Consider the following 19852-nt stretch of genomic DNA (forward strand, 5'->3'; position numbering starts at 1 on the left):
GGCAATTCGTTCCAGTGTTTGATCACCCTGACAGTTAGGAACTTTTTCCTAATGTCCAACCTGAACCTCCCCTGCTGCAATTTAAGTCCATTGCCTCTTGGTCTATCCTCAGAGGCGAGGAAGAACAAGTTCCCTCCCTCTGCCATGTGAAGTAATTGTGGACAATACAAAAGGAAGGCTACAAGCCAGATACGTGTTGCCATCTGACTGTTGCCTGCTTACTTGTGGACTTTGCTGGGCTGGTTCTTGCCCTCTTAGGAATCCGAAGTTTAGAACACGGAAAGGTGCTGAATGCTACATTTCTGAAATCCGCATGGAAGAAATGATTCATGCCGTTTTTGTAAGATGCTGCGATTTCTGTTCCCCCTTTTATCATTGCACATACATCTCTTTCGCCTAAGCGCCATGGAATCAGGAAGACAATACTACAATCTTGTGACTAAGGCTGGAAGAGATGCTGACATGTTTATCTTCTCAGAAGCCCTAGGAGAAGAGAATTTTTCTGTGAATTTCTGACATAAGACCTTTAAGCAGTAAACAAAAGTCCTGTCTGAGTGTTATACTTCCACATAACGACAAACCACTGCTGCCAGCAGTTCCTAAGTGAAAACCTGCTGACCTGAAGGAAGATATAAAATACTCTTCTAAAGGAAAAAAGGGCTTCTACCTGTAGGCGGGCTTGGCAAGACGCAGAAGAATGGGACTTTGCTGAGCAGGACAAAGGCTCTTTGCAGAACTGGGGTGGTACGTTATTTTCGTGGTTTATGGTTGACTCAATCTGTTGACTTTACAGCACTGATGGCAGGGCAAAACATCATGGTGCTGTCATGTAAAGCTGCAGACCCAGAATGCAGACAGCCCAAAACACAGATTTCAGGGACTGCTTTTCCTACAAAAACATAGATTTGTAAGACTTGAGTGAACCTCAAGAGACCATCGAGTTCAGTCCCCTGCACTCATGGCTGGACCAAACACCATCTAGACCATCCCTGCCAGGTATTTATCTCACCTGCTCTTAAAAATCTCCAGTGATGGAGATTCCATCACCTCCGTAGGCAATTTATTCCAGTGCTTAACCTCCCTGACAGGAAGGTTTTTCTTAATGTCCAACCTAAACCTCCCTTGCTGCAGTTTAAGCCCATTGCTCTTTGTCCTATCCTCAGAGGTTAAGGAGAATATTTTTTCTCTCTTCTCCTTTAACAACCTTTCGGGTACTTGAGTCTTTTTATCAGGTCTCCTTTTCTTTTCCAGGCTAAACTAACTCAATTCATTCCCTCAAAGATCAGGTTTTCTAGCCCTTTAATCATCTTTTGTTGCTCTTCTCTGGATCTTCTCCAGTTTGTCCACATACTTCCTGAAACGTGGTGCCCAGAACTGGAGACACTACTCCTGTTGCAGCATAATCGGTGCAGAAGAATTCATTCTTGTGTCTCCCTTGCAACACTCCTGTTAATACATCCCAAAATCATGTTTGCTTTTTGTGCAGCAGTGTCATACCATTGACTCGCTTTTAGTTTGTGGTCCACTGTGAGCCCTAAATCCCTTTCTGCAGGGCTCCTTCCTCGACAATCACTTCCATTTTGCATACATGAAACTGATTGTTCTTTCCTAAGTAGAGTACTTTGGGTGCATGCACAGGAGTTTGTTTGTTTGGTTTTTTTTCAAAATAATTTCTGATACACACATCTCCTAGAACTGGAAGGGACCTCAGGAGGTCATCCAGTCCAGCCCCCCGCTCTCGTTGCAGGACCAAGCACCATCCCTGACGTCTATTTGCCATGCTCCCTAAATGGCCTCCTCAAGGATTGAGCTAACAGCCCTGGGTATAGCAGGCCAATGTGCAAGCCACTGAGCTATCCCTCCCCCTGTCCAAACCCAGGAGAGCTGTGCAACCACAGAGAGTGGTAACCTGTCCCAGCTGCCCCCCACGAAGCCTCAGGCTGACCTGCTGTACTTGCCTCGGCCAACATTTCATCCTTCACAGCCTAGCACCTGTGTCCTAAAGGCCATTACCAAAAAGAAACGGGTATCTCCAACAGAAGGTGGTCCAGTAAAAGAAATGACTTTATCCGCCTTATCGCTAATATCCTGGGACCAACCCAGCTATGGTACATGGCAACACTAGCGTAATGTTCAGGGTTATGAGAAATGGGTATTTGTCACTTCTACAACCAAGCACAACTTGATTGTACTCTTGTGGGTAGCCGTGGGATGCCACACTGGCCTGCAGCGTACACCTCAATCAAAGGGAGAATGACAGACCACTTTGCTCACTGTGCCATGCTTAGCCAAGGGGGCAGGGACCATGATTCCTTCAGTGTGCGTAAGGATCTGATATGCTGTGAAAAGTGAAGAGGACAAAGGTTCAAGGCAGTCCACAGAATCGCTTTGGGCCTGACCCTACCTACTTCTCTGCTTGCATTGACTTGTGAGAGCTGCTCCTCTGTGGCCTGCCTGTGGCAACGCCCTCCATTCAGCGTGCATCAGACGGTTGTGCGGGTGAGAGTGGAATCATGGGGAGGACATGGCGCTTGGCTGCCCAATTCACATCTTCCTCGTCCAGCCTGAACAGCAGGGTCACATGGCTTCACCAGCTGGCCTGAACTGGGCATGGCTGGAAGGACCTGCACCACCTTGCAGCTCACTCCACCGAAGTAGATGCCTGAATGTGGGCATAGAACCTCAGCTGCGGTAAGGGCCCTGTCTGGAAAATAATGATTATCCAGTGACATCTCAGGCAGGATGTGATCTTCCAGGATCAGCTAGGCTGTAGATCAGGGACTTTGGTGCACCAGGAGGGGAGGTTACATGAGATAGAAATAGTGGCCCTGATTCATCAAGGTATGTAAGCATGTGCCTAGGTCACTTCAAGCACGGGTAGTCAATGGGCCTAACCATGTGCTTATGGCTAGGTAGGTACTGAAGCACTGTGCTAGCCAGGGGCCATGGAGCTGAGAGATACTAAATCATACATGCAGATGCTGCTGACTGTGGGAATGACTGGCTGGCCACAGAGCCCATTTGCTTACTGCTTTTGCTGCATGATGGCAACTTTGAGCTGAGGTTCTTTTAATTATTAAATCTTCAGGTCAGGTCCTGTCAAGCTGTTTCTCCACCCCCTCCTCCTGCCTCCCGCCCCCCACAAGCCTGGGGCTGGGGAGGTAGCCTATGGGCTGCTCTGTGTTGTGCCACCAGTAACGGAGCCCTGGGGGTCTCTCCTGCAGCCAAGTTATGCTGAAACCTCTCCGCCACTCTCACACCTCCTAAGATGGAAGAACAGGAAGGGGGTTGTGCAGAGGTGGATCTGCCCATTTGACGGCACCTGTCAACTTCCCTAGGCCAGGGAACTCTCTGGCTGTCCTCCTACAACAGCCTGAAGCGGGACAGAGGCTCAGACCTGAGGGATGTGTTACATCAGTGGAGAAGGCTCCACTTCCTACATGTACTGTACATGGCCAGTTGAATATTCCTCCAGGCTGGGTCCTCGTGTGGCACAGCAAAGCTACACGAGAGTGTAAAGAATGGAGATGTGTTGTATGGCCTGATGCACAGCAATGGGCACACACCCTTTCCGGCCTCCCTGGGCTGGTGGGCGCCAGGAAGAAAAGCAGGAGAAACCTGAGAATGTTGGAAACAACCAGGAAAGTGTCCCTGCGCTCCTGTGCACAACACTAGGTCGCGCACCCCATTCCTGAGGCCTCTGTGTGTGTGTGTGTGAGAGAGAGAGAGAGAGAGAGAGAGAATAGAGGCGTGTGTGAGAGAGAAAGAATAGAGTAGTCCCCATTCCATTTTTAGGGTTCTTTTGTCTAGTTGCAGATCAGGCTTGAGTCCTGCTGCACTCGTCCGTCACTGATTTTTTTCTGTTGCAGCCGTATCTGTGTTTGAAAACTGTCGGCAGCCGTAGTACTCTGCGCCTCAGTCACCCAGTGGTAGGGTCTGTCACAGAATAGTTGGTTTTCAGTAATGAGTTTGTCCTGTAGCCAGGCCAGTCGCTTTCTCTGCTCTTTCAGCTGACTCACAGGAAATTCAGGAAATAACAGTGAGTTTGTCGGAGAGGAATCACTCGTACGGTTTATCCAGAAAAACACCTATAACAACATTGAAACAAACACGGGGCCATGAGAGGAGCGGAATTGTAAAACTAGGCGTGTCAGCAGCCTGACATTGGAACCCCATTGGTATAAAACAATCAGCTACAAAATTTCCTTTTCCTTGGTTCGTCACATTAACTGTAAAACAAAAGTCTTCCTGACTGAAAGTGAATGGCGGCACTTTGTGCATGGGAAGGTAGCAGGGGCCAAAGTCTCGGCTGGTGTAAATGGTCAGTGCTCCACTGAACTTAGCAGAAGTTTGCGAATTAATCCTGGCAGAGGAGTTGCCCAGAGAACTCTGGCTGTGACGAGCTGGAAGGTGCCCACAAGCTGGGGGGCAGCAGGCTGCGTGTATGGCCGGCTGCGTCGGAGCAGGACAGCAGCAGGGAGAGAGATGGCCCTGTGTCGAAAGGAGCTACGCTCAGAAAACGAGTCCCAGCCGGTAACTTGCTGTGCAGCCTACAGGCAGGAGGCGATATTGGCTGGGTTCACCAAAGGCGCCCCTCCCTGACTGACAGCTTCATACCACGGTGCCATGGAGGGGCCAGCCCGCCCTGTGGGGAAAACCCCTTTGCCCTTTGCCCCCAAGTCTGGAGGGTCAAGGAAGAGCCCAGCAGGGAAGTCACACCCCACCCAGCACACTGCCAGAGGGTCTGTGCCTCTCCCAGTAAGGTCAGGTTATGGTGATACGGTCACAGGCTGGGCCCAAGGGGCCCTTGCGGCTGCACTGGCCCCCTGCCAGGAGTAGAGTGTAGGACGCCACGTGCAGCAAACCTGAAGGGAGGGGCACAGGAAGGGTCAGGCCGGGCACTTCAGCGGCTGCGGGGTTCTCCATCCCCCAGCCCTTGACTGGGCTTGGAGATAAGGGGCCAGAGCCTCGCTGAGCTGCCACGCCAGACACGCGCCTGTGGCCAGGCACACCTCCTGGGACAGGCAGAACGCCGACTTAGGCGCGTGGGATTTCCCTTCGCCATTCCAGCACATAGTGAAGTCTGCACTCAGCTTGTGAGACTGTCAGCGAATGCCATTGCCCCCGTGTCGGTGTCTGGCTCCATACTTAATCTGTGCTCCAGGAGCCTCTGCCTGGAGTGCTGATCATTTCAGCCCTACAAGGCAGGGCTGATGCAGCTGTGTGGGTTGTAGGCACCACGGCATTGCAGTGAGGGTAGTGGGGAGGCATGCCAGGACAGGGATTGTTGGAGTAACTCCTATAAGCTGCATGGCCCCACCGGGGACAGAGCACGTCCTCGGGATGAGAAATAAAGGCACATGAGCTGCCCCTCTCTGGCAGCCCCTTGCATGACTCCTGATTGCTTAGCAAGTGTATTTTCTCTTGTCCTGGCTCTTCTAGCAGGGGAGCTCTCCGTCCCATAGCCGGTCTCCAGGGAGATTGTGTGACATGTGGGTTGAATCATGCCTGGAGTGGTGAAGTAGTTAAAAGAGGAAATCCTGTGCAGCTATTTTGTTTTCATCCAGCACTTGAAGAACAATTACTGCCTATAAATAGCTGGCTGCTGCATTGCACAGGGCCGTCGGAACTCCTGCGGCCTATTGAGGGCAGGCAACCATGGAATTTAATTGAGACAGAACGTTCGATTGCAGTGAATCATGGGTTTTCGTTGTTTGGCCTGCCCAGCAGAACGAAGCTGCGCTGCTTCTCCACCGTGCTAGCTTTTTCCTTTCTTTCTTTTGCTTTCCAGCAGAACCTTTCTTCCGAAGCCACGCAGAATGCCACGGTGGCCACCATTCCCATCCTCGTCACTAATGCCAACTGCACAGTGCGCGTGGCTGTCATCACCACGGGTGGGATTGGGCCCTTCAGCGAGCCAGTGGTGGTTCCCATTCCCGGGGATGGTAAGAACCAATATTATGTACATGGCATGGAGGAGCAGAGCTCCATTGGTGCCATTTCCTGGCATTGGCCCCTGAACTGGTTTTATAGGCAGCATCTGCCTAGCTCTGTAAATGTGGCATTCACACACTCTGCTTCATTTGCCTCTGCCCGGCGAGTTGCTGTGATATTCGCCCCCCACTACAGCAGCCACACAGCGGTAGTGTGGACAGGCTACAGGGGGTTCTCAACCACCATATCCTCATTCAGATGCCTGTGCCCATGTTTGCGCGCAGCTTCCTTCCCACGAGCCAGGGCGTATCTCGGTCTGTATCTACTCTGGTTGCTGTGAGCAGCCCCGAGAGGAGCCAAACGTCAGCGCCAGGGATCTGGGAGCCTCGTGCCCCCGGCAGAGGTGCCCGTTCCCTGAGCAAGCTGCCTCCAGGGAAGGGAGCAGCTTTCAGTTTCATTGAGCCTCCGGAGCCATCTCCAAGTGGCTGTGCTCAGTGCCCAGCCCGGTGGCCACAAGGACAACGGGTCCTCATCTCAGCTGTAACCCTCTGCAGTCGCCCCTCCCCGTGGGGCCTGGCAGGTCATGCAGCTCCAGCCAAATTGCCTCTTTTCTAGAAGCCCTTTTACTCTTCCATGACCTGGCTATCCCTCCTAGTACAGCAGCCCCCCAGCTCCAACACCCTCTCCAGGCCTGGGCTCTCCCCAGCCTGCCACCGCCATGGATGCTCTCAGGTGGCAGGAGCAGAGCCATCCAGAGGCTGGTCATGCACTTCCTCACATGCACATACGGAGCCTCTCTGGGGCCTGACCCAAAGCCCACTGGGCCTTGATCTCATTTGGCCCCCCAGGTGCTACTGTAGTAGAGCAATACGCCCAGCTCTGTGAAACCCACATCCCCAAATACCGTAAAGCTGGGTTTGATGTTCAGAGAAAGCCGTGTGTTGATTTACTCCAGCCACATGCAGTCATTTTTGTGGGCACATGTGTTTCTTTTGTGACTGCTGTGGTTTGGTTTTCATTGTTTAGAAATCCCGCCGTGCCACCACAGATTGTCACAGGACCCCCTTGTATGTTCTCTGCCATGGGCTGTTTCTTTAGGTTTGACCGCCTCTGCCCCTTCCTCGAGTCCCGGGCCAGGAAAGAGCCATTCCTTTGCCATCATCCTTGGGTTTGTTGGGGGACTCGTCACCGTCGGGCTGATCTTGTATTTCTTGGTGGTTCTCAGGAGAAGACGGATGGAAACCAAGTTTGGGTAAGTCAGAGAAATAACTGCAGGGGTGGCACTGAGAGCTGGCAGGGATGTCTGGCACAGGCCTAGCTGTTGGCAGTGGGGTGGGGGAGGCGCACACTGGCCAAAAGGAGCAGGGGGAGGCATTCTCCCAGTGGGCACAGCCTCAGCTCTCAGGGGCCCGGCCAGATCCTTGTGTGGACTGAAAGATGTACTCTGCTCAGGGCTGGGTCCTGTCACCACCTGCCCTGTGCCTGGGGAGCCAGTAGCTGGGCAGATTTGGCTCAGCACTCTCTTCTGGTTGCTCACAGAAGGTACTGAGCATCCTGCCTCCAAAGAGAATGCACCAGCCTGTTAAGTCAACTGCACTCTCTTCTCCTCCACTCACTTTGGTCTACAGCATTGTGATCGCTTGGTAAGAAAACAAGAAATAAGTGGAGTAACAAAGAGCATGAGGGTAAATGATTTAAGCATGAGAGACAGAGGCCTGAACGCTACTACAGGGCTACTATAAGGAGGGTGCATAACTGCTTGGATCACCATTTTCAGAGAATAGTTACCAACAGTTCACAGCCAGGCTGGAAGGGTATAAGGAGTGTGGCTCTTCAGGGATCAGTTTTGGGACCAGTTCTGTTCAATGTCTTGCTATGCTCTGGATCTTCATTTCTATGACAGCATAGAGAGTATGCTTACCAAGTGTGTGGTACCAAGGTGAGAAGTGTAGCAAGTGCTTTGGAGGATAGGGTTGTAATTCAAAATGATCTGGAGAAATGGTCATAAGAACATAAGAACATAAGAACATAAGAATGGCCATACTGGGTCAGACCAAAGGTCCATCAAGCCCAGCATCCCATCTGCCGACGGTGGCCAATGCCAGGTGCCCCAGAGAAGGAGAACAGAAGACAAGTGATTTATCTCCTGCCATCCATCTCCTGCCCTTGTTATGAAGGCTAGGGCACCATACTTTATCCCTGGCTAATAGCCATTTATGGACCTGACCTGCAAAAATTTATCAAGCTCTTTTTTAAACCCTAATAGAGTCCTGGCCTTCACAGCCTCCTCGGGCAAGGAGTTCCACAGGTTGACTGTGCGCTGTGTGAAGAAAAATTTCCTTTTATTAGTTTTGAACCTACTACCCATCAATTTCATTTGGTGTCCCCTAGTTCTTGTATTATGGGAAAAGGTAAATAATTTTTCTATATTCACTTTCTCCACACCATTCATGATTTTATATACCTCTATCATATCGCCCCTCAATCGCCTCTTTTCCAAACTGAAAAGTCCCAGTCTCTCTAGCCTCTCCCCATATGGGACCCTTTCCAAGCCCCTAATCATCTTAGTCGCCCTTTTCTGAACCTTTTCTAATGCCAATATATCTTTTTTGAGGTGAGGAGACCACATCTGCACGCAGTACTCGAGATGTGGGCGTACCATAGTTTTATATAGGGGAAGTATGATATCTTTTGTCTTATTATCGATCCCTTTTTTAATAATTCCTAACATCCTATTTGCCTTACTAACTGCCGCTGCACACTGCGTGGATGTCTTCAGAGAACTATCCACTATAACTCCAAGATCCCTTTCCTGATCTGTCGTAGCTAAATTTGACCCCATCATGTAGTACGTGTAATTTGGGTTATTTTTTCCAACATGCATTACCTTACACTTACCCACATTAAATTTCATTTGCCATTTTGCTGCCCAATCACTCAGTTTGCTGAGATCTCCTTGTAGTTCTTCACAATCCCTTTTGCTTTTGACTGTCCTGAACAACTTGGTGTCATCTGCAAACTTTGCCACCTCACTGCTTACCTCATTTTCTAGATCATTGATGAACAAGTTGAACAGGATCGGTCCCAGGACTGAGCCCTGGGGAACACCACTAGTTACCCCCCTCCATTGTGAAAATTTACCATTTATTCCAACCCTTTGTTTTCTGTCTTTTAACCAATTTCCGATCCATGAAAGGACCTTTCCTCCTATCCCATGACCACCTAATTTACATAAAAGCCTTTGGTGTGGGACCGTGTCAAAGGCTTTCTGGAAATCTAGGTATATTATGTCCACTGGGTGCCCCTTGTCCGCATGTTTATTAACCCCTTCAAAGAATTCTAATAGATTAGACAGACACGACTTCCCTCTGCAGAAACCATGCTGACTTTTGCCCAACAATTCGTGCTCTTCTATGTGCCTTGCAATTTTACTCTTTACTAGTGTTTCTACTAATTTACCTGGTACTGATGTTAAACTTATCGGTCTATAATTGCCAGGATCTCCTCTAGAGCCTTTTTTAAATATTGGTGTTATATTGGCCATCTTCCAGTCATTTGGTACCAAAGTGGATTTAAAGGATAGGTTACAAACCACTGTTAATAACTCCGCAATTTCACATTTGAGTTCTTTCAGAACCCTTGGGTGAATGCCATCTGGTCCTGGAGACTTGTTACTATTCAGCTTATCAATTAATTCCAAAACCTCCTCTAATGTCACTTCAATCTGAGTGAGTTCCTCAGATTTGTCGCCTAAAAAGGCTGGCTCAGATTTAGGAACCTCTGTAACATCTTCAGCCGTGAAGACTGAAGCAAAGAAATCATTTAATCGCTCCGCAATGGCACTGTCTTCCTTGATCGCTCCTTTTATATCTTTATCATCCAAGGGCCCCACTGCTTTTTTTAGCAGGCTTCCTGCTTCTAATGGTCTGCAGTAAATTGGATGAAGCTCAATAAGGACAAAGGCAAAGTACTCCACTGAGGAAGGAAGAATCAGTTTCACACATGCAAAAAAGCCTGTATAGGAAGAAGTAAGGGATCTAGGAGTCACAGAGGACCACAAGCTAAGTGTGACACTGTTGGAAAAAAAAGGCAAACATCATTCTGGGACGTACTAACAGGAACATTATAAGCAAGGCACGAGAAGTAATTCTCCTCTAGTCTGTGCTGATTTGGCCTCAACTGGGGCATTGTGGAGTATTGTCTCCAATTCTGGGCATCATATTTCAGGAAAAATGTGGACAAACTGGAAAAGGTCCAGAGAAGAGCAAGCAAAATGATTAAAGGTCTAGAAAACATGATGTGTGGGGAAAGGTTGAAAGAAATGGGCTTGTTCAGCTTGGAAAAGAAAAGACTGAGAGGAGACTGGATAACAATTTCTAAGTACTAGAAGGGTGTTGCTAGGAGGAGGGAGAAAAATTACTCTCCTTAACCTCTGAGGATAGGACAAGAAGCAATGGGCTTAACTTGCAGCAAGGACTGGGAAACTGCTCCTGTCAGGGCTGGCAGTCTGATTTATGGCTGTTGCCCCTGCCAGGAGCAGAGGGAAAATTGCTCCTGTCGGGAACGGCTGCTTGACGCACAGCTGCAGCCTGTGACAGCAGTGGCTGCCGCCTGGACGGGAGCAGTTGTGTTAACCCAAGACGCGCAACTTAATTGCACGTATCTCGAGGGTTTACTGTATTGGAATTTTTTTTTATAAATCCAGCATTATGGGGCTCTAGCAAGCTACCTAGTTCTCACAATGAGGAAAACTTCTACACAGCAATACAAACGGATCAAGATGATTTAAGCTCACTTAAAGCAAACTCTGGGTTTGGTCTTGGGTGTTTTTTTGTTCATCTCTAAAAATTGGCTGTCGTTTACATCAGTTTCCCCGCTCCAGTCAGTGGCAGCAGCCAAGAGTCAGGCTGCCATCACTGACAGGAGCAGGGAAACTGACCAGTGTAGCAGCTGTGAGTGGCGGGGATCTAACACCTGGCTCAGGGCTGCCCACCACTCACAGGAGTGGCACTGGTCAGTTCCCTGGCTCCCCTGAATGGAGGGCAGCCTAGAGCCAGGTGCCAGCTTCCCGCCACTCAGAGTCATATCAACCTGAGGTTCGCGCAACTTGAGTGCGTGTATCTCGGGGTTCTACTGTATATGGCAGGGGCACATTGTGGGCACCTGATGGCATGGTATGTCCCTCTGCCATAGACATTGGCCTCTATATTGGCTGCTGGAGGTGGGCCGCATCCTCCCTGAGTGACTTGACCTAATCACCTCTAGCCTTCCTCTTGTTTGGTACTCCCTTCTTTTCATGAGCCTGTATATTTAGACCTGCCTCTGGAATTTCCACTACATGCATCGGACAAAGTGGGACTTTGCCCACGGAAGCTTACGGCTCCAACAAATCTGTTAGTCTGTCAGACGCCACAGGACTTCTCGTTGTTTTTTAAAATAGGTATGTTGTGGAGGAGAATTTGATTCTTACAGAATCAGTGGGCTGTGGCTCTACTGCAGAAGTGCAAGGCCAGTGCCGGCTGGCATCGGATTGGTCGGCTGTACCGGTGTCTTCCGCAGCCCTGCAGCTACACTTCTCCTTGCATACTCACTCTAACCCTGAGCCATTGTGTAGGTTGGGGCTTTTTGTAATGTGGACAATGGCCCATTGTTGCAGCAATCGTTTTCTCTTGTGACCTTCTAAGCTGGGTTGCAAACCAGGCCAACCGCCTGCACTTTTTGTTTGAAAACAACTTGTTTCTTTCTAGTCAAAACTTTGTAAAGAGCCAGCTCCTTATGCAATAGTGTACTTCTGGGAATTCAGCTGCACAGGACTTTCTGTAAAACTTTTTGTTTGTCTTTGCACTTCTGCAGCCATGGTACAAGCTCTTCTTGTGTGATAATGGCCATTACAGCTCGCAGGACCGTGATAACACTTGGGTTTGCGTGGGAGTGTAGCCCTGTAGGAATGGAGTTTGCAAGAATGGATGACTGTAGCCTGTCTGCTGTGGCTTTTCTGGGGAGTTACACTGGAAGCAGGCTGGTGACAGGTGGTATGTCTGGATCCTGTCTGCCTACCGGCCAAACACCCGTTCCATCCCTTCCCTTGCATGCCTGTTTGACTAACACGTGTTAATCGGTGTGTTAGTTTTTCCCTGCAGGGGCACAAATGGGGGGCATGCGTGACCTCCCACGCCATGGGAGGCCCAATCCAGAGAAGCTGGTGGGCTGCCTTGCTAAAAAGCAGGGTCTCCACAGGCTGCACTTTGGGGTGTTCGGGGAGCCCAATCCCTGTAGCTCCAGGCTGGGGGCAGGGGAAGCTCCTGGGGGCACAGTGCCAGCTGGAGGGTGGAGGATTCCCAGGGTGAACTGTGAGAGGACTGGGTGGAGAGCATGCCTGGGCCAGGTGGGCGCCAGGCCTGGAAAGGCAGTGTCTGGAGGGGCTGGCAGGCAGGTCACAGCGGAGGCAGGCTGGATCACCAGCTGGCGCACCCCCATGGCAGTGCAGTAGACAGTGGCTCATACACTGCGAAGACAGGGTAAAATAACTGACGTTAGTTGAGCAGGGAGGTGCAGGGGGCAAAGTCATATCCTGCTTCCCCCACCCCTGAGAACAGCTCTTGCTCCTGGTTCCCTGACACTGTTGTCCTGCAAAAGGCTGTTCATGTTCCGTGTCTGCTCCAGTACAAGTCAGGCAGATCCCAGCACCTGTTTCAGCTTGGGGGTGCAGCAGTTCGCACTCTGGCGGTGGCGGCTTGTTTGACCGCAATTCCCTTTTGTTTCTGAAAGAGGAAGGGTCTGTAGTTCTGAGATGAGCTGCTCACGCTGACAGTGGAGAAGCGCCTGGTTTCTGTGTGAGACCCAGCCGTGTGGGTGAACCGATACTGAACAAAGGGCTCCTCGGTCTAGCAGAGAAGCTCTACCGCAGCCCTTCTCAAGTGGTGGCGCTGGGACCCCAAAGTGGGTTCTGACCCCATTTTAGTGCAATCGCCAGGGCTGACCTAGGCTGGGTCGCAACCCCAGTCCCACCGCTAGGACCCAGCCGTGCTGGCTGGATGTACTCCTGGAGCTTTCATCACACGATCAGAGATACAGCGTTAATTCCTGAGGCTCCAACCCACCACCCTGGGGCCAGAGCAAAAGCCTGAGGGCTTCAGTTCTGGGCAGCTGGGCTCAGGTTTCAGGCCCCCTGCCTGGGCTGAAGGGGCTCGGGTGGGCTCAGGTTTCAGGCCCCCTGCCTGGGCTGAAGGGGCTCGGGTGGGCTCAGGTTTCAGGCCCCCTGCCTGGGCTGAAGGGGCTCGGGTGGGCTCAGGCTTCGGCCCCCTGCCTGGGCTGAAGGGTCTCGGGTGGGCTCAGGTTTCAGGCCCCCTGCCTGGGCTGAAGGGGCTCGAGTGGGCTCAGGTTTCAGGCCCCCTGCCTGGGCTGAAGGGGCTCGGGTGGGCTCAGGCTTTGGCCCCCTGCCTGGGCTGAAGGGGCTCGAGTGGGCTCAGGCTTTGGCCCCCTGCCTGGGCTGAAGGGGCTCGAGTGGGCTCAGGCTTTGGCCCCCTGCCTGGGCTGAAGGGTCTCAGGTGGGCTCAGGTTTCAGGCCCCCTGCCTGGGCTGAAGGGGCTCGGGTGGGCTCAGGTTTCAGGCCCCCTGCCTGGGCTGAAGGGGCTCGGGTGGGCTCAGGCTTTGGCCGCCTGCCTGGGCTGAAGGGGCTCGAGTGGGCTCAGGCTTTGGCCCCCTGCCTGGGCTGAAGGGGCTTGGGTGGGCTCAGGCTTTGGCCCCCTGCCTGGGCTGAAGGGTCTCAGGTTGGCTCAGGTTTCAGTCCCCCTGCCTGGGCTGAAGGGGCTCGAGTGGGCTCAGGCTTTGGCCCCCTGCCTGGGCTGAAGGGGCTCGAGTGGGCTCAGGCTTTGGCCGCCTGCCTGGGCTGAAGGGGCTCGGGTGGGCTCAGGCTTTGGCCCCCTGCCTGGGCTGAAGGGGCTCGAGTGGGCTCAGGCTTTGGCCGCCTGCCTGGGCTGAAGGGGCTCGGGTGGGCTCAGGCTTCAGCCCCCTGCCTGGGCTGAAGGGGCTCGAGTGGGCTCAGGTTTCAGGCCCCCTGCCTGGGCTGAAGGGGCTCGGGTGGGCTCAGGCTTTGGCCCCCTGCCTGGGCTGAAGGGGCTCGGGTGGGCTCAGGCTTTGGCCGCCTGCCTGGGCTGAAGGGGCTCGAGTGGGCTCAGGCTTCGGCCCCCTGCCTGGGCTGAAGGGGCTCGGGTGGGCTCAGGCTTTGGCCCCCTGCCTGGGCTGAAGGGGCTTGGGTGGGCTCAGGCTTTGGCCCCCTGCCTGGGCTGAAGGGTCTCAGGTTGGCTCAGGTTTCAGTCCCCCTGCCTGGGCTGAAGGGGCTCGAGTGGGCTCAGGCTTTGGCCCCCTGCCTGGGCTGAAGGGGCTCGAGTGGGCTCAGGCTTTGGCCGCCTGCCTGGGCTGAAGGGGCTCGGGTGGGCTCAGGCTTTGGTCCCCTGCCTGGGCTGAAGGGGCTCGAGTGGGCTCAGGCTTTGGCCGCCTGCCTGGGCTGAAGGGGCTCGGGTGGGCTCAGGCTTTGGCCCCCTGCCTGGGCTGAAGGGGCTCGAGTGGGCTCAGGCTTTGGCCGCCTGCCTGGGCTGAAGGGGCTCGGGTGGGCTCAGGCTTCAGCCCCCTGCCTGGGCTGAAGGGGCTCGAGTGGGCTCAGGTTTCAGGCCCCCTGCCTGGGCTGAAGGGGCTCGGGTGGGCTCAGGCTTTGGCCCCCTGCCTGGGCTGAAGGGGCTCGGGTGGGCTCAGGCTTTGGCCGCCTGCCTGGGCTGAAGGGGCTCGAGTGGGCTCAGGCTTCGGCCCCCTGCCTGGGCTGAAGGGGCTCGGGTGGGCTCAGGCTTTGGCCCCCTGCCTGGGCTGAAGGGTCTCAGGTTGGCTCAGGTTTCAGGCCCCCTGCCTGGGCTGAAGGGGCTCGAGTGGGCTCAGGCTTTGGCCCCCTGCCTGGGCTGAAGGGGCTCGAGTGGGCTCAGGCTTTGGCCGCCTGCCTGGGCTGAAGGGGCTCGGGTGGGCTCAGGTTTCAGTCCCCCTGCCTGGGCTGAAGGGGCTCGAGTGGGCTCAGGCTTTGGCCGCCTGCCTGGGCTGAAGGGGCTCGGGTGGGCTCAGGCTTCAGCCCCCTGCCTGGGCTGAAGGGGCTCGAGTGGGCTCAGGTTTCAGGCCCCCTGCCTGGGCTGAAGGGGCTCGGGTGGGCTCAGGCTTTGGCCCCCTGCCTGGGCTGAAGGGGCTCGGGTGGGCTCAGGCTTTGGCCGCCTGCCTGGGCTGAAGGGGCTCGGGTGGGCTCAGGCTTCAGCCCCCTGCCTGGGCTGAAGGGGCTCGAGTGGGCTCAGGTTTCAGGCCCCCTGCCTGGGCTGAAGGGGCTCGGGTGGGCTCAGGCTTTGGCCCCCTGCCTGGGCTGAAGGGGCTCGGGTGGGCTCAGGCTTTGGCCGCCTGCCTGGGCTGAAGGGGCTCGAGTGGGCTCAGGCTTCGGCCCCCTGCCTGGGCTGAAGGGGCTCGGGTGGGCTCAGGCTTTGGCCCCCTGCCTGGGCTGAAGGGTCTCAGGTTGGCTCAGGTTTCAGGCCCCCTGCCTGGGCTGAAGGGGCTCGAGTGGGCTCAGGCTTTGGCCCCCTGCCTGGGCTGAAGGGGCTCGAGTGGGCTCAGGCTTCGGCCGCCTGCCTGGGCTGAAGGGGCTCGGGTGGGCTCAGGCTTCGGCCCCCTGCCTGGGCTGAAGGGGCTCGGGTGGGCTCAGGCTTTGGCCGCCTGCCTGGGCTGAAGGGGCTCGGGTGGGCTCAGGCTTTGGCCCCCTGCCTGGGCTGAAGGGGCTCGGGTGGGCTCAGGCTTTGGCCCCCTGCCTGGGCTGAAGGGGCTCGGGTGGGCTCAGGCTTTGGCTCCCCTCCTGGGTTGTGGGGGAATTGCTGTCAGAAGGGTCACAGTGCAGTGGCGTTTGAGAAACTCTGGCCCTGGCACCCTCCATGGCTGGCCGATGAAGCTAGACTCAGACCGGAGAGGGGTTGCCCACTCTCCTTTCACAGATGTGAGAGCCAGAAAGGCCAGTTGTGATAATCTAGTCTGAGCTCCTGTGTAACGCGGCCCAGAGACCTGCCCCCCAAATTACTCCGGGAGCAGAGCTTGGAAACCAGCTCCAATGGCCAACTGCCCGCAGGCATGTAGCAGTCGGAGACCCCTCCCATCGCTGCAGGCAGTGCCGGCACCAGGGGCTGGCTGTGCTGCGCTGCGGCTGTTTGACAAGACCTCCGGGTTAAGGGGATGGTGGACAGCCTGAGGCAGGAAGGAGCTGTGCTGGAGAGATGCTGCCACTCCTTTTCACAGCCGCCGTCTCAGCGAGGCCAGCAGCATGTCCCTCTGAGCAGCTGCAGCCCCACGCGCGCCGGGGCCTGTCCCTCGGGCAGCACATCTCATGTTTCTGTCCCCGCAGGGAGGCTTTCTGCGGTGACGAATCAGAGCTCACCATCAGCTACACGGCCAAGCAGTCCTACAGCCGGCGCGCCCTCGAGCTGACGCGTAAGCGCCTCCTGCCTCGGTTGCAAGGGCTGTGAGCTGAGGGGGCGGGGATGACACCTGGGGGTTGAGGCAGAGGGCCGCCTGCAAACCGGGACCGTAGGGAAGGAGCCTACATGTGCACCACCAAAGGAGGCACCAGCGTCCAGCCAGGGGCCCGGTGCTGCCCTGCCGTAGCCTCCTTGTGCTAGTCCAACACCTAAAATAGTCACGAGCTGGTGCAGCTGGCCCCCCCGGGGGTTCTCAGGGAGCCCGGGGTGGGGGGCAGCTCCAGCATGCACTGTGGCTGGACAGGGCCACCACGGAGAAGCTGAGCCCCTTGCCATCCCAGGGGCGTCCATGGGAGGTGCAGGCGCTCTGCCCCGGGGGTCAGGCCACTGCCTTGGGGGTGGTACGCTGAGGGGCAGCTTCTCCCTTAGCTGTCCCTGGAGGGCTGTGGAGAGAGCAGTTCTGCCCTCCTTCCCAGGCACCAGGGCAGGATTTAGCCCTGAAGGCACCTGAGATTTTCTCCCTGGTGCGGTCCATCCCCGGGGGCAGAACTAGAGCCCGTGCTGGGCCGCTCAGCTCACCCCAGGCCTCTCTTGCAGTGGCCAGCCTGGGCGTCAGTGAGCAGCTGCAGCAGAAGCTCCAGGACGTTGTGATCGGCCGGGATTCCCTCACCCTGGGGAAGGTGCTGGGAGAGGGTGAGTGGTGCTGAGCACCCTGGGGGATGGCCGGGGAGGGGTTGGAGCCCGGGCAGAAGCTCCATGCTATTAGACGGCACTGTCGCCTCTGCCCCCGGATGCGTACCTGCATGCTCCCAAGCCCCAGTGCCTGTGGGGAGAGGGCGTGCCCTAGAGCGCAAGGTGCTGGGCTGGGATTCAGGAGAGCAGGGCTCTCGGCTTGGCTCTGCTGCTGACAGCTCTGTGCCTCGTCTGAGCTACGAGCCCCGGGGAGCTCGGATGGCCTTTCGCTCCGTGTCTTCCCGCACCCAGCACAGAAGGGCCCTAATCTCTCAGACGTGAGAACAGCGAGGGCCAGTGTGTGCTCGGGCACTCCACAGCCCCAGCTGGGGCCAGAATGCTTGTCCCAGGTCCTCCCTGCGCAGGGGCCAGACCACTGCCACACAGCACACTGCCCAGTGTAGACCCCTCTCTTCCCAGCCCTGCCGAGACCCAGGGGAGTGGGGAGCAGCTCCCTGGCTGCAGCGGTCGCTGTAGATGGTGTGTGGAAGCCATACGCAACAGCTACCTCTGTTACTCCGCTGGGCAGGCAAGCGGCTCCCTGCGTGAGCGAGCAGGGCAGAGCTGGAGTCGGTCAGCTGCTTCGCTTGTGTGTGCAACCTCCAAGCATGCAGTTCCGTTGCCCCCCGGATGCTGCGTGTGACTGGGGCAGAGCCGGTCACTGTGGCTGTTGTGTCAGGCACCCTGCACTGTCTCCCCTGCGTGTTGTGAGCCACACGTCGCGTGGGCAAGGTCTGCTGCCCTCTCGCCCCCCGCTCCTACCAGTGCCCTGCCACAGCCTTTGGGTCTCTCCTGCTGCGGCAGTGCAGCCTGTAGTACCCGATGGCTGTAGACAAAGTCAGACAGTTCCTTCTCTCCCACGGCGTAGGAGAGTTCGGGTCAGTGATGGAGGGATGCCTCAGCCAGCCTAACGATACCGTGGAGAAAGTCGCCGTGAAAACCATGAAGCGTAAGTCCTGCTGCTGGCTGTGAAGTGTAGCCAGGTTTGCTTTTGTCACAAGCTGTCCCACAGGTGGAGCTGCCGACTGACTGGCAAAACCACCCAGCTAGCCCGAGAGACAACAGTTTTGATGCAACAAGTGGTAGTGTAAACAGCACATTGCTGGAAGGAGCATGCGCCTGTCAACTGCACAAACCCGCTCTAGAGTGGGCAGTGCCCAGTGTTTGCTCTGCCTGACTATTAGTGACACAGCCATGTCTACACGATGGAGCTTTTAGCTGTGTTGATGCCTGGTGCTGCTGGTGAACGCCAGCCTAGCCCAGGGTCATGCAGCCATTAACATGGCTTGTTCTAGAGACTGTCTTCTAGTTGGGCTGGAAAGCACAAACAGCTGTCAGCTGTAGTTAAGCTACCATGGCTCAGGTACAGGGTATTTTATGTGAACCAGCCAGCAACCAGGAAGAGAAGATAAGGGCCACTGTCCTCAGCAGGTTAGTGATCCCAGGAGAGGGCCCCTGAGGTCAGGGCCAGACAGTTGTGCAGAGATTAGGTGAGCCCTAGGGGAGATACTGGCAGTGTACCATCACTGCATGTGATACTGGCAGTGATACTGGCAGTGTACCATCACTGCGTGTCTGTGCCTTCCTAGAGGATCGGGCCCCTTAGCCACGTCAGCTGGCCGCAGAGTGCTCTCAGCACTCCACCAATAATTGCAAACGGTGGAGAAAGAAGATTCAGGCCAAGTATCGAAGCAAAAAGGGGTCTGTTCTCTCTGTGGGGCAGGGAGCTGCTGGATGGGAGGGCGAGGGGTGTTTCCATCCACTTCTGTATTGCTGCAGTGAGTGGAGAATCTCTCGCTTTTCTTCAGGTTTCATCCACTGTGTGTTTTGTTCTCTGTATTACGGTAATGTCCTCCCTTTCTCTCTTTTCTTTGATGCCTCAGACAATTCGGCAGATTATTTAAACCGCAGGCGCTTTGCTTTTCTGCAGACATTCAGGTTAGTGTTTGCTTCCCGCCCTCTGGAAACCTGAGATGCCTCCTCTTGCTTGAAATGCCCGGCTTGCAGAATCTGCTGGGGAAGTGGTGGTGTGGCCATCTCCAAAAAGCACTTCTGGTGTGTTTTGTGGGCAGGAGTGCTGGGAAAATCTCTCTGCACGTGCTGCATGGAGCTGCTTCTCTTTCCAGCTTTCCTCCCCAGAGTCAGCCCTGACTTCACACCTCTGCTATAGGTACATTTTTTCCCCCTCTCAGCTTTCCAGGTCAAACAAGGAGAAGCAAATTGCCAGCATTTTTAGAAGCAGAGCTTTAAAGTAAAGGGGCATGGGTTGTGCGCCATGGGATAATATGATAGGTGTTGCGCACAGCCCTGGCAGACCACCCTCTCTGGATGCTTGCCGGGCTGCTGCGTTAGGGTCCCATAGCGCAGACCTTTGAACTCTCCAGGGACCTATGGCACATGAAGCAGACAGACACACAGCTAGACTGCAGAGGGTTCTAAACACATATGCTCTTTGCTTGGCTGGCACAGAAGTTCAATCGAGACAGGCAGAGCCCGTACAAATACAAAATTTGTATCTGCAGCCACATGGGTATGTGCGGAAATGTGCCATGGATATAAAGCCATATCCGTGGCTTTGCAGGGCTCTGATGACAAGCCCTCTTGTCTGACTTAGCTGGGTTCCCCCTAAGACACCTTAAAACTGGTCAGTTGGTGGGTAGGGCCGAGTCCCTAGGAAAGTAGAAAGTTCCTTGGCTCTTGCC

The 19852-nt window shown here is 54.9% G+C and overlaps 1 protein-coding gene across 1 annotated transcript in view; it reads left to right on the forward strand.

Moving 5' to 3' along the window:
• The window catches only part of MERTK (MER proto-oncogene, tyrosine kinase), an 81949-nt gene that overhangs the window by 48650 nt on the left and 13447 nt on the right, over nucleotides 1-19852 (forward strand). The window contains exons 9-13 of the mRNA XM_074988420.1: nucleotides 5792-5945; nucleotides 7033-7186; nucleotides 16346-16431; nucleotides 17016-17111; nucleotides 18019-18099. Coding sequence (XP_074844521.1) covers nucleotides 5792-5945; nucleotides 7033-7186; nucleotides 16346-16431; nucleotides 17016-17111; nucleotides 18019-18099 — 571 coding nt within the window. The remainder of the gene's footprint in view (nucleotides 1-5791; nucleotides 5946-7032; nucleotides 7187-16345; nucleotides 16432-17015; nucleotides 17112-18018; nucleotides 18100-19852) is intronic.

This window comes from Carettochelys insculpta, chromosome 3, assembly GCF_033958435.1.
Source record: "Carettochelys insculpta isolate YL-2023 chromosome 3, ASM3395843v1, whole genome shotgun sequence".
NCBI classification, from domain to species: domain Eukaryota; kingdom Metazoa; phylum Chordata; order Testudines; family Carettochelyidae; genus Carettochelys; species Carettochelys insculpta.